This window comes from Typopeltis vanoorti, chromosome 10 (genome assembly GCF_054136105.1).
Source record: "Typopeltis vanoorti isolate ZY-2024b chromosome 10, IOZ_Tvanoo_1.0, whole genome shotgun sequence".
Lineage (NCBI taxonomy): Eukaryota > Metazoa > Arthropoda > Arachnida > Uropygi > Thelyphonidae > Typopeltis > Typopeltis vanoorti.
Window position 1 is genome coordinate 8,287,466 of NC_143558.1, and position 12,549 is coordinate 8,300,014.

Here is a 12,549-nt window from a genome sequence, read left to right on the forward strand (position 1 = left end):
AGATATTCTGGAAGTTGTTGAAGAAGCTCAGAAATGGAGGAAAAAGTGCTATAAAAGGAATTAGTGATGATAAAGGGGACATGAAACTAATGATAACGATATTCTTGATGTATGGAGTAATTACTTTGAAAGATTGCTAAATGAAACAAGCAGTGACAGCATGGTAATAGAAAACACTCAACAGGAATGCCATCTGGAATATATATCTGTATTTGAAGTAGAAAAAACTCCCAAACCGGAAATGTGGAAAGACAGTTGGAGTAGATGATATTCAACCAGAAATGCTCCAAGATGGAGGTATAAAAGTTTTACAGTGGCTGCATTGAATAACTCAGAAGGCCTGGTCAGAGGATTGGAGCAAAGCTCTCATATCATCTATGATTTGAACAATAAATTACATTTAAAGATCATCTTTGATTTTATTTATTTATTTATTTATTTTTTTATTTTTATGGCTCAAAGACATCAAAGGTTATCCTGTGCCAACACAGTGGTAATTGGTTAGTAGGACAATCACAAACATCCATGCCCTTGGCAGGATTTGAACCCAGTACCTATCTATAAAAGGGAAATAACACTGAATTCGAGAATTGCAGAGGTATTCCCTACTGACTGTTCCTGGTAAGATTTATGCAATGGCTAAGAAATATTGTGGAAGGGAAGCATGGTGAAGAATAAACTGAATTCAGGCCTAATAGAGGTTGTGTGGATCAAATTTCCACTTTAATACAAAGTCAAGAAATCTTGGGAATATAACCAAGGATTTGTATTTAAGTTTTGTTGATCTGGAAAAGACATATGACAAGGTGCCAAGAGGAAAGTTCTCCAAAACACTATAGTTATATGGTGTAAATGGGACATTATATGAAGCAATACATAGTCTCTATTTAAGCTGTCACCCAGCAGTTAGAATTAAGGCGGTACAGGAAAATGGTTTGAAGTAAAATCAGGTGTTCAACAAAGGTGCACATTATCTCCACTGTTATTCATTATTTATATGGATCACATTATGAAAGAAAGTGATATTAAATTTGGTGATGTTAATCTCGCTCTTTACTTGATGCAAATGATGTTATACTATAAACTAAAGATGCCAAGAAATTATATTCTTGGTTTAATCTTTTAACCAAGTGTAAGCAAATAAAAAATTTTGCACATGAAGTAATATGCAACTGGGCTACTTGTATATAGAAGCTAATGACTTCACATCGCTTGCCTTAGTATCCCATAACACAGTGCACATATCATTACAGACATGTATAATGCTATGCATTATGAGAAGAGCTACTATCCAGATTGGTTTCGACCTTTATTGAGGTCTCATCCATGGGAACCAGAGCCAAAAGTAATACCAAGGTTATCAGCTTTCTAACCACACCCTGAACAATGGTGAACTCTCACTACTTAGTAAAGGCTTAAACTTTGTTGTGGTACCCAGGACCATTAACAAATTAGATTTTATATACCATATTGACAAAAGCTTCAGATTTCTCCTAACCACCATAGCTGATAAAATACAATTGGAAATTTTGAATAATATGAAAGCAACAACTAGCAACCTAACCAAATCTGAATTGGCAGCTGTGAAATCTTTAAAATCAAATCAGAACATCGTAATCACTAGAGCTGATGAAGGCAGTGCCACTGTTATTTTAAATCGAACAACTTAATTGGAAAAAATGTATCAATTAGTCTCAGACAACAGCACCTATCAACTAGTTAACTATAACCCAACTAATTGGATAAAAAAGAAAATGGAAAAATTATTTAGATCAGTCACTTCTTGGCCCCGTTCCGCTTGTGAATCTTGGGTAAACTTTAAATTCTCGGGGAATGAGTGTAGTGCTGAAGTAGTTTTTTTAACTGTATCCTATTAAAAAAAAACACTACTTCAGCAGAACGCACTGTTCTGGCCAATAGTTGAAGGTATAGACAGCACCAATTATCATCTAGCCAAGAAACTAGCATCAACACTCAAGGATTTGTAGGTCATTTCCCTCTCCTATATTAAAACACACAACATATTGTAAACAAAATTAAAGACATTACACTGGAAATAAGTGATTCATTAATCAGTTTTGATCTCTGCCCTTTTCATAAATGTCCCAATCAATGACACAATTCTTTTATTGGATAATTTCCTGCCCAGTATCACAGCACTCTTCACACATGTACTATATTCTGGCTATTTTGTGTGGCAAAGCACTTCTACATACAAAAAGAAGGCACAGCCATGGGCTCACTGTTATTATTCCCCCCAATTGGTAACTTTTATATGGAAGCTTTTCAGGAATGTGCTTTGGATTCCTTTACTTTAAAACCCAAAGTCTGGCTTAGATACGTTGACGACGTTTTCGCTATCTGATCCCATGACTAACAGACATTAGACACTTTATTCAGCCACCTACAAACACACAAATGCATGCAATTTGCAATTGAGATTGAAAGTCAGAACACGCTTCCTTTTCTAGATACACTTGTCACACATCTTCGTTCCAGCAGTCTTTCCATCACTGTTTACCAGAAGCCTACACACATACCTGCCAATATACTATCACTACTCAACATAAAAACTAGGTCATTAACACACTAAGAAACAGGACTTTGAAGATTTGCTCGAGTGAACAAGCACTTAAACATGAATTAAAAGTTATCAACAATACCTTCCTGAAAAATGGCTACAGCCAAAATACTATCAACAAAATTCTTCACAAGACCCCACTTAAAAACAAAAATAAACTAAATTACAATAAAAATGTAACCATTCCATAAATTAAAGGGATATCAGATAAAGCCAACAGAATACAAATGCACTACAGAAATACAACCGTGATGCCACCTTTAAATCTCCTGCAAAATTAAAGAACTTATTCAACTCATCCAAGGATCTACTTCCTCCGCTGGCCCATCTTGGCATATTCATTGCACCTATAATTTGTCCTATATAAAACAGGATGCACAATTCTTATCCAAAAAAAAAGAAACATAAATGGCACATTAAATTTAACAACTCTGGTAAATCAGACCTTTCTGATCATGCCCTGAACACTCGACATAGAATTGACTGGAAAGGTACCTGTTGTTTATGTTACAGCAAAATGTGGTATGAACGTCAATTTAAGGAGGCCTGTGAAATTCTTATTAACCACCTTAATCTTAACAATAATGATGGCCTAAAAATCCTAAGAATATGGAAGGCACATATTCTACCCACATAACCCTTTCATCTAAAAGTTTATTATAAATAGGACTGTAAGTAATCCATGATTAGGACACTTTTGCTGTAATTAAGCTTTCTATGTGAATTTGTTCTCTGATGATGTTATAAATAGAATATAGCTTTGATGTGGATTTTTTTTTTTTCATTAGAGGTCAGGCCAGTAGAATAATGGTTGATCAGATCATTGTCTCTTTGACATGCTGTTTGAAATAGCTTTTCTCTCTCTCTCTCTTTCTCTCTCTCTGTGTGTGTACGTATGTACAAGGGTGGTCTGAAAAGCTGTCAGCCTCGACCATAGATGGCAACACTATCGGCATGATTTTTTTTTTTTTAAGTTGGTACATCTGTCATTAGCATTCATGTGAAATTGCAAGTGATTCTATCAATTAGTTTGTTTTATACAGCTGTCTGAAGTATCCCTTGAAATGGATAAAATTGAGTATCGTGCGGTTCTAAAATTCTTTGTAAAAGAAGGTTTAATGCCAAAAGAAATTCATTAGAAGTTCATAAAAGGTTATGAGCACTCTTCTCCTTCATTTTCGACAATTAAGAAATGGGCTGCAAAGTTTAAATGTGGCTGTACCAGCCTTGAAGATGATTCATGTGAAGGATGTCCAAAAAGTGTAACAACACCAAAAATCATTGATCGAGTGCACAATATGATATTGGATGACTGGTGAGTTAAAGTGCGTGAAACTTTGCATGAAGAATTGCAAATGAAAAAGCTTTGCGCAAGATGGGTGCTGCACTTGCTAACAGCAGATCAAAAATGCGCTCGCATGAAAATCTCTGAACAGTGCTTGGAGCATTTTAACAAGAATAATACTGATTTTGTGCATTGATTTATTACTATGGATGAGACCTGGATTCACCATTACACACCAGAATCCAAACAGCAGTCAAAACAGAGGACAGAAGCTGGTTGTTCAGCGCCAAAGAAGACAAAGTCGGTTCCATCAGCAGGAAAGGTCATGGTATCGGTGTTTTGGGATTCTGAAGGCATTTTATGTATTATCTTGAAAATGGTAAAACAATAACTGGGGAATATTATTCTGATCTTTTAACCAGAATGGATGAAAAAATTCGTGCAAAAAAACCCGATTTGCAGAAGGAAAAAATCATCTTTCATCAGGATAATGCACCCACCCACAAAGGTGGTTTAGCAATGGGAAAATTAAGGGATCTGCACTATGAATTGTTTGGAACATCATCCTATTCCCCAGATTTGGCTCCCTCTGACTTCTATCTCTTCCCAAAACTAAAAATCTTCCTCGCTGGTGAGCATTTTTCTTCGAATCAAGAGGTGATTGCAACTGTAGAGGAGTATTTTACAGTTCTTACTGAGAACCACTACAGGGATGGGATAATGGCGCTGGGACATCGCTAGAATAAATGTATTAGGCTTAAGGGAGAGAGAGCCTATGTAGCTCAGTGGATGTGGTGCTTGCACACCACGGCGCTTGACTGCGTTTTGAATCCGGTCGGCGACTAGAAGAAATTTTTCTAAGCCTTTTTTCGACAGGTTCCTGAGTTAGTTAATCTCTGGCACGGGCAAGCGGGTTTTTTCTCCTGGAAACTCGGGTTTTTCGTCCCGTAAACTTAAGAAAATCGACCGTAGAACCCACATTATTTTCAGACATTAAATATGAGTGATAGGGACCACGAGATGGCGGCACTTGTTGAGCCGTCTCTCTTCACTCCATGCCGCTTAATTAGTGATAGCCTTGGGCCAGCTATCTCTGATTGGGTACCAGTGGAGATTGAACTGCCCACTCAGTCTCCAAAAGTTAGATAAGGCTGAACGGCCTCGCATACTCCTTATATATGGGAATAAAAAGGCGTTAGCTGTTTTTTTTTTTTAATGTTGAAAAATAAAAATAATTTTGAAATTATAAATTCCTTCTTTCATTGTTAGGCCGAGAACTTTTCAGACCACCCTTGTATGTATGTATACTCCAGATGATGAACTTAATATGAAAGTCTAAATTTGGTGGTGTGTGGCTAACAAAATAGTATGAAATTAGAAATAATATGGAAAATATGAGACTGTTAAGTTCTTAATGAAACTAAAATTGAATTAATTCACGTTTCCTACAGACTTAACATGGGTTTACATTTTTGAATCACATATTGATATATTGGGCTTACTAAATTCTTGTAATTTACCAAAGTATTACTAAATTGAGGATATTTTTTCACTACTTTATGTTATAAGGTAAAATATTGTAAATTGCTTAAATTCTTAAACCTTGCTGCTTTTGTGTAAGTACTTACAAATTGCTGGGAGAGAAGATAATCCGATTAAGTGAAAATGGCCGGAATCTAAACATGTGCTACAAGTACACGTGCACCCTTTAGGTAAGCACGTAGTTCTGCCCTCCCCCCGCACAAACTCGGAAGAGTACTCTAGATTTCAGTGTGTGGCGCTAAGTACTGGGTGACATGGAAAAAGAGGAGGAGGAAAACGATGACGTAGAAGAAATCGGTAGTTTGCGATTTAAAAAGTTGTTGCAGTGCCTAAAACGCTCTTACTCTTATGCTCTTGGACTTGTGCTCTGGTGTGTTGGAACCTACTCGTGGCTCCTCCTTATCCCCCGCTTTTTGACGCGAACTCGAGACAAAGATTGAGGAACTATGCTGTGAAATTCCTGAAAGTTTACCGGTCAGCGATCAGCCCAGTGGAAGGAAATCTCCGATGTTTCCGGAGATATCATTAGGATGTTGTGCCAGTTGACCAGTGAACAATGTATACCTACTTTCGGCGGTGGAGATAAGTATACAGCTCGGACCCTTGAAGAATGCCTCAGAAAAGCAGAATGAACAGGGAATCGAAAGTGATTGTCCAGTCGTAATATGTGAAGTGGCCAAACAGTTCTCCAGCAGTTGGTAATGTACAGTATATATTTTTATAAGCAATTGTGTATAAGAAGAAAGTTTGTAATTATAGGAAGGACTCTAGAGATAATATTCTTTTTATAGTAGAGTGATTATGAAATTTTAGTGAAAGAATTATTGTAAGTTAGATTTCTAAATTAGAAATTCAATTAGCAAATATAGAAGAGTATGTTTGATCTATCAAGTAGAAGTTGTAAACTATATATGAAGTTCTTTCTTTTGCATGTTATGATAAAGATAGAAAGGTTAAATAATTAATGCTCATTCCTTAGAAATTGTAGACTGCTTTATTAGTGTGTATTCATAAAGTGTAAGATACTTCAATTGTAATTAAATGTTTTGCTTTTTAAGTTTAACTGGTGACTTGCCTGATTTTCTGCCCTATTGCACTTTCTCATAAAATTCGGACCACAGCGGGAGATAAGTTAAATAGGGAGGCTATGACTGCATAAATAAAGTATAGTGAAATAAGATTGTATGCTAAACTGTGTTCTGGTTCCTTGATTCTGCACTATTTGTTAATCTAAGATTCAGGATGGCGCAGGATAATAAAAATTTTCCCTGAATCCGAAAAAGGAATCAGATCCAGTATTGAACAAAGGAATTGGTATTGACATTAGCAATCCCTTTGTCCTTAAACCACTAGCTTCGTTCTTATAGGTAAAGATCGGCCCAGAGAGAATATTGAGACTATTAGAGTGATTTAAGTATTAGAGATAAGTTCAATAAGCACAAGCGTATCTAGACGAAAATTTTAGAGAACAAAGAAGAAGAATAAGTAAGACTTTAAAATAGAGTAAGTAAGATTTTACAAAGGCACAGCAAAGACTTTACAAAACCAATAAATAAGATGAAATAGTGATAAATAAGATAAAATTCATCTCTAAAAGAGATGAATTTTATCTATTTATCACCATTAGAGAGAAAATGAGAGAGAAAAAACAGCTGTTTTTTTCCTCTGTAATTTTTGGAATAACATGAAATGTTTTTCAGGAATATGCATTGCTTTTCTGACATTTGCAATCTTTTGTTTACTGATTTTGTACTCATATTTTATTTAGTTTTCAAACACCATCGACAAGCAGCAGTTACTATTCAGCGGTACTTTCGTGGCCATTGGAAACGAATTCATTTTCTGCATATGAGAAGAGCAGCTATTACTATTCAGGTAATTGCTGATTTATTCCTACATTCCATAGAGATTATTAACAGAAGTTTCTAAAAATATGAGTCATTTAATATAACAAAAACGTGGCATTTTATTATGAGTTATAAAATTGTAAATATAGTGTCATAGTAATACACTTATTGGGAACCCATCAAGATTGCCTTGCCAGAAATAATCCGTCTTGAGTATAATGGAAAAAAAAAAGGGGGGGGGGGGATCAAACATTTACTGATTGTGTGAAGTAAAACATTCTTCCCTACCTAACTTGGAGATGTGGGTTAACTGCATATTGCATCATGTTGCTTTTACATACATTTTCATGCAGTAATTGCATAAACATTTAATTGGTTAGTTATTCTCTATTCATTACAGACTTATAACTGTTCTTACTCCACCTGGTTTGATTTGGTCTAAATTGATCCATTTTAGTCCTTAAATTAGGTAGAATTGTTTGAAATAATACAACAGTTGTTTGTAACAGCAGTGTTTTACACTGTACTGTAGTGTACAATATGGAACATTAGGTGTATAAATGAATAATGTTAATATACCAAAATTCTGTTTCATTATTTGTTGATTGCCTGCTCAGTTGTTCAGTTTCATTAATAAACAGTGGACTATCATTTTGTAACAATAACAGAATTTTATAACAATCACAGCATTTTATTAATAAGCTAGTATCAGTGGTGCAAAATGTACCAGCGTACTTTTCTTTATGATTCTCTTGAGTCATACTCTTATTTGTGATTTCATAGTTTATCTCTTTTAATAATGTGCACATCCAGCTTTTTGATTTTACGGTGAATTCTCATAGACAATCACAAATAGATGCCACAGTACTTCTTCAAGCTGTCTCCTAAGTGTATCACAATCACCTGTCTTATAGTTTCACATGTACCCTTTCTTAACTGGAATTTTCACATTTTGATCACTTTCCCCAGTTGGAGGCAACGTAACCACCTTAGTTATGGACAGGTCTTCTAACCCTATAACAAGATCGAACACTCTTATACTGCGAGGCCCTTCCATCACATTCTGCTTCATATAATTATCTCTCAATAAGTGTATAAATTCCACTTCCTTCCTGCCATGGGATCTTTCCTCCTTCCAGTCTGTCTTCATAGTTATTGAAGTTCCCCATATTAATTACTCAACTTTCACTCATTGTACTAATCTGCTGATGTAAGTCTTCCACATCATCCCTGGAACCCCCCCACCCCACGCCTATAGCAGGAGATTCCAGTTTTATATTTTATCCTGTTGGCCTCGATCTTACACCAGCAGATTGACTGAAAAGAACTACTATCTGCCTGACTAACTCCTCATCTTGCTGGCTGCAGTTCATCAGCATTACCCCCCCCCCCATCCTGTCTACCTGTCCATATATTAACTCCCTGAAATTGTTAAATCCATCACATTCTTTCCAAAGTCTCGCTAATGCTTATAGCTTTTGGCAAGGTTGCACTAACCAGTCCCAAAAACTCTTCCCTCTTATTCCTGATGCTTCTAGCAATAGCATATAGAAATTGTAGGTCCTCTTAAGTCCCCAACCACTTTTTACATCCTGAATTGACTATACCATTCAATATTGTTGCCTACAACACTAGATTCTGCATTTTTTTGTTCATACTCGCACTCATTCACTTCACAGATGCCTTCACATGTACTCGTCTGCATTTAACCTAATTGCTTTAGTTTTCCTGACGTGCTTCCACACGCTCAGTGAACAAAGCTCTCTCCAGATACCTAACACTGAATCTATTTAAGTGCAGTCTATCAGCATTGTACAAATCTTTACGTCCACAAACTCTATATCACTCCTTTTGCATAACCTGTGTTATTGATTCATTAGCTATCAGTGCTTTCCTTCTCAGTTCACCTCCATCATAGCATGGCAGCAGACTCGCAAACTTCATCCTCTCACTCTTTTTTTTTTTTTTTTGCTTCTTCCAACAACTCTCACTTCCTCCTTCATATTTCTATCTCTCAGGTCATTGGTTCCAGCCAAAACAATCAATTTTCATCTTCCCTTTCTGCATTCTTGACAGCATTACTAATATTGATTTTTGCACCAGGGAAACAAGATTTGTAGCACTTTCATGAAGAACTCCCCTTATTATGGAATTGCCATAAATAATGACTTACTCATGCTGATTCTTTATGATTATTGTTACAATTAGCTTTTTTGGCTTTGGACCTCTTTTTTTTTCCTGTTTACAGTTTGACTAATCTGCAGCCTTTCAGTCTCACACTTTGTCCTTTGAAGGCTACATGTAAGCGTGCAATTTCTTTATTCAGGTCTTCTATGTTCTCCTGAACTTACAACACTGCATTTTCAGTGCTATCCCCAATATTTATGTTTTCCAGTCTTGTATCACTGCTCTCTTCTCTATTATTGCATAATTTGTTCTCTCCATGTTCACTTTCAAAGTGTTTATGACACTTTCTCACCAGTTTCTCCCTCCTTCCACAAATCTTTCAACCTTCATACATATTACTGTACTCAGATATAATCACTTGAATTTCAGTTGAAGAAGAAACATTGGTTACCAAAAATTATATCAGAACTGGTGGAATGTTAGCTCTTATGATAGATTGAGGATGTGTAATGAAGCTGTACTATATATATGTGTGTGTGTGTTGTGTGTGTGTGTGTGTGTGTGTGTGTGTGTGTGTGTGTGTGTGTGTGTGTCAGGCAGTCATGAAGGGATGATATGATTGAAATAAATTGTTAAAAGCTATTTACCAGATTAACTGAAAAGATTTTTCAAAGCGATTCCACTGAAGTTGCATGAGGGTGTACTCATGCAGCTTCAATAAAGATCCATTGTTTTTTTATCCCTGTGTGTATGTGTGCGCATGCAGTGGTGTCTTCTTGCATGGAATCAGTTGTCTGAGAGGATAGCAGAGGAACACATAGCAAACAAGTTTAAAGAGTGTTACTGTAAAGATATTTAAATATATTTATATAATTTTGTTTATGGCAGATGTTTATTGTTATTATTATATGACAAATCCAGGGAGTCTAAGGACTCGTTGTGGGAGAGCACACTACTCCACTATAACTCACTGTCTCCCATACTTAATCCTCCAGCTACCTGACACTACTACTACTACCACCATCAACATACAGTACCATCTGCCCACCACCGCCACTAGTATGTATATTGTCTGTGAATTGTGTATGTTCTCATGGCTGATTTGCCTATATGCCAAATGAAAAACCTGAGTTTCTCGAAGAAAACCCTGCTACCTCTGTATGAGATTGGCTAGCGCACCTTCAATTGAAAAAAGCACACATAAAGATTCCTCTTGTCACAACAAGAATTGAACTCAGTTATTTTCCAATCGAAGGGCACAATATACTATAATAAAAATAGAAGTGTTACATCCTGAATGAAGAACTTTTAGAACTTTTAAAAGGAAACAATTCATTCAGGATTTAACAAGTCAGAAAAATCAGCTGAGAGAAAAAACTTGTACTCGAGCAGAAGGAATAAAGTATTATACTAACTGTAAATAGAAATGGAATTACTTCTTTTTAGTAGAATTGTAATACCATGTAAAGAATTTTGTGTATAAATTAGTATTATATGAATGCATCATGTATACAGTGAATGGGTAAATTAGATGTAAACAATAGTCCAAAGGTCACAGGCAGGCCTGAAGCAATCTTGGAAAGTGACGCACATTTGTTTCCCGGAAGACACTGCTCAAGATCACGCGACGTGCCAAAATCCCCGCGGACGAAAGAGTAGTGGGCAGGAAAGGATTGCTGAAGGTAAGAGGGTGCTATCGCCGCTAGTAACAGGACAAAACAAAACAAGACTCTTACAAAATTTCTCTGACTCTAATATCTGTATCACTTCTTACGTGTTCATTCTATAAGGAAAGCAAATTCTATATCTCTAGCCAACTCCTATTTTACTCACGTGTTTACCCTAACTATTAAAGGTTATTCCTTGATTAAGAATGAATTTTTTAATTTCTTTCTGGGGCCGTCTCCTTTTCAGATATTGACAAATTTTTGTTTTTTAATGCTGCGCCAGCCAATATCTTAGAATAGAGGGACTCTTATTCAGGGAGACTTTTCCAGAATTTTGGTGCACATAGGTGAATAAATCTAGTGCTTAAACTCATAAATTAAACGCTTTACTGTGGCTGAGTAAATTCTAGTTTGTAAATTCTAAACTCTATGACAACATATTATATTTTTCTTTCAATCCCCCGCTAAGGTTCAGATTAATGAGTGGTAGTTTTGGTTCATATCATAGGCAAAATGATATGAATCAATATCATTTTGTCTGTGGTATAAAAGAATAAACATATTTATTGGAATCTAAAGACATATAGACTTAGACCAATCCCACATTCAATTAGTTCCCACATTCAATTATTAGAGTATTAATCAAACTGTATCAAACTGATTAATACTCTAATGCATGAACAATAAATCCTTCTTTTAAGTTAGAGATTAAATACACACAATATACGCATTATACACTTCAAATCAACATTCTACCTACTATGTTAGTCTCGCACATTATACTAGTCACAATCGTCTATAATCATTCCAGACAATTTGTCATGGACATTAGCCACTGCTAAATAATCACTTAAAGTTCTTAAATACTGTCCATACTCAATTATTACACTACAACGATCTTCCCCCCTTTACTGACTGGGTAATTATACAACAAAATCTGTACTTTATCATTTCTTGGAGCAGGATCTCCAGGTCCATCTGAACTATCCTTTGTTTGGATTACTTCTTGATACTTCCATAAACCTGTGTCCACATGGTGGGTCACTACGGTCATCAGATTACGCTATGCTCTGCACTTGGCATTGTTCCCACGTCTCTTCTGGATCTGCTTTGGGCCATCCTCGTTACTACTGCCAGTTCATAGGATACGTTTGCGATATCATTCCATCAGAGCTTTCAGCAAAGGAGCGAAAACAGCATATGCCGACATCTCACACTTTAGCACCACCCAGAAATTCAAAGGGAAAGGTGCACCATCCAATATCGTACTATCACCAGGAAACACCATCAGGAACTTTCGGTCCACGGGAGAAGTCGAGCCATCATCCAGCAAAAGGAGCAAAAAAAAAAGCCTTGAGAAAGGGGGTGCAAACCCTTTTTATTCTCCCTTCACTTCTCCCCTTTTTAGCACCCTGTTACTAGCTGCGATAGCACCCTCTTACCTTCAGCGATCCTTTCCCGCCTGCTACTCTTTCGTCCGTCCACGGGGATTTCGGCACA

The 12,549-nt window shown here is 36.3% G+C and overlaps 1 protein-coding gene across 3 annotated transcripts in view; it reads left to right on the forward strand.

Annotated features, from left to right (window-relative positions):
• Positions 1 to 12,549, forward strand: part of Myo81F (unconventional myosin 81F) — a 454,212-nt gene that overhangs the window by 177,119 nt on the left and 264,544 nt on the right. For all 3 annotated transcript variants that reach the window (XM_090398885.1, XM_090398887.1, XM_090398886.1), the window contains one exon: positions 7,177 to 7,283. In XM_090398885.1, coding sequence (XP_090255011.1) covers positions 7,177 to 7,283 — 107 coding nt within the window. The remainder of the gene's footprint in view (positions 1 to 7,176; positions 7,284 to 12,549) is intronic.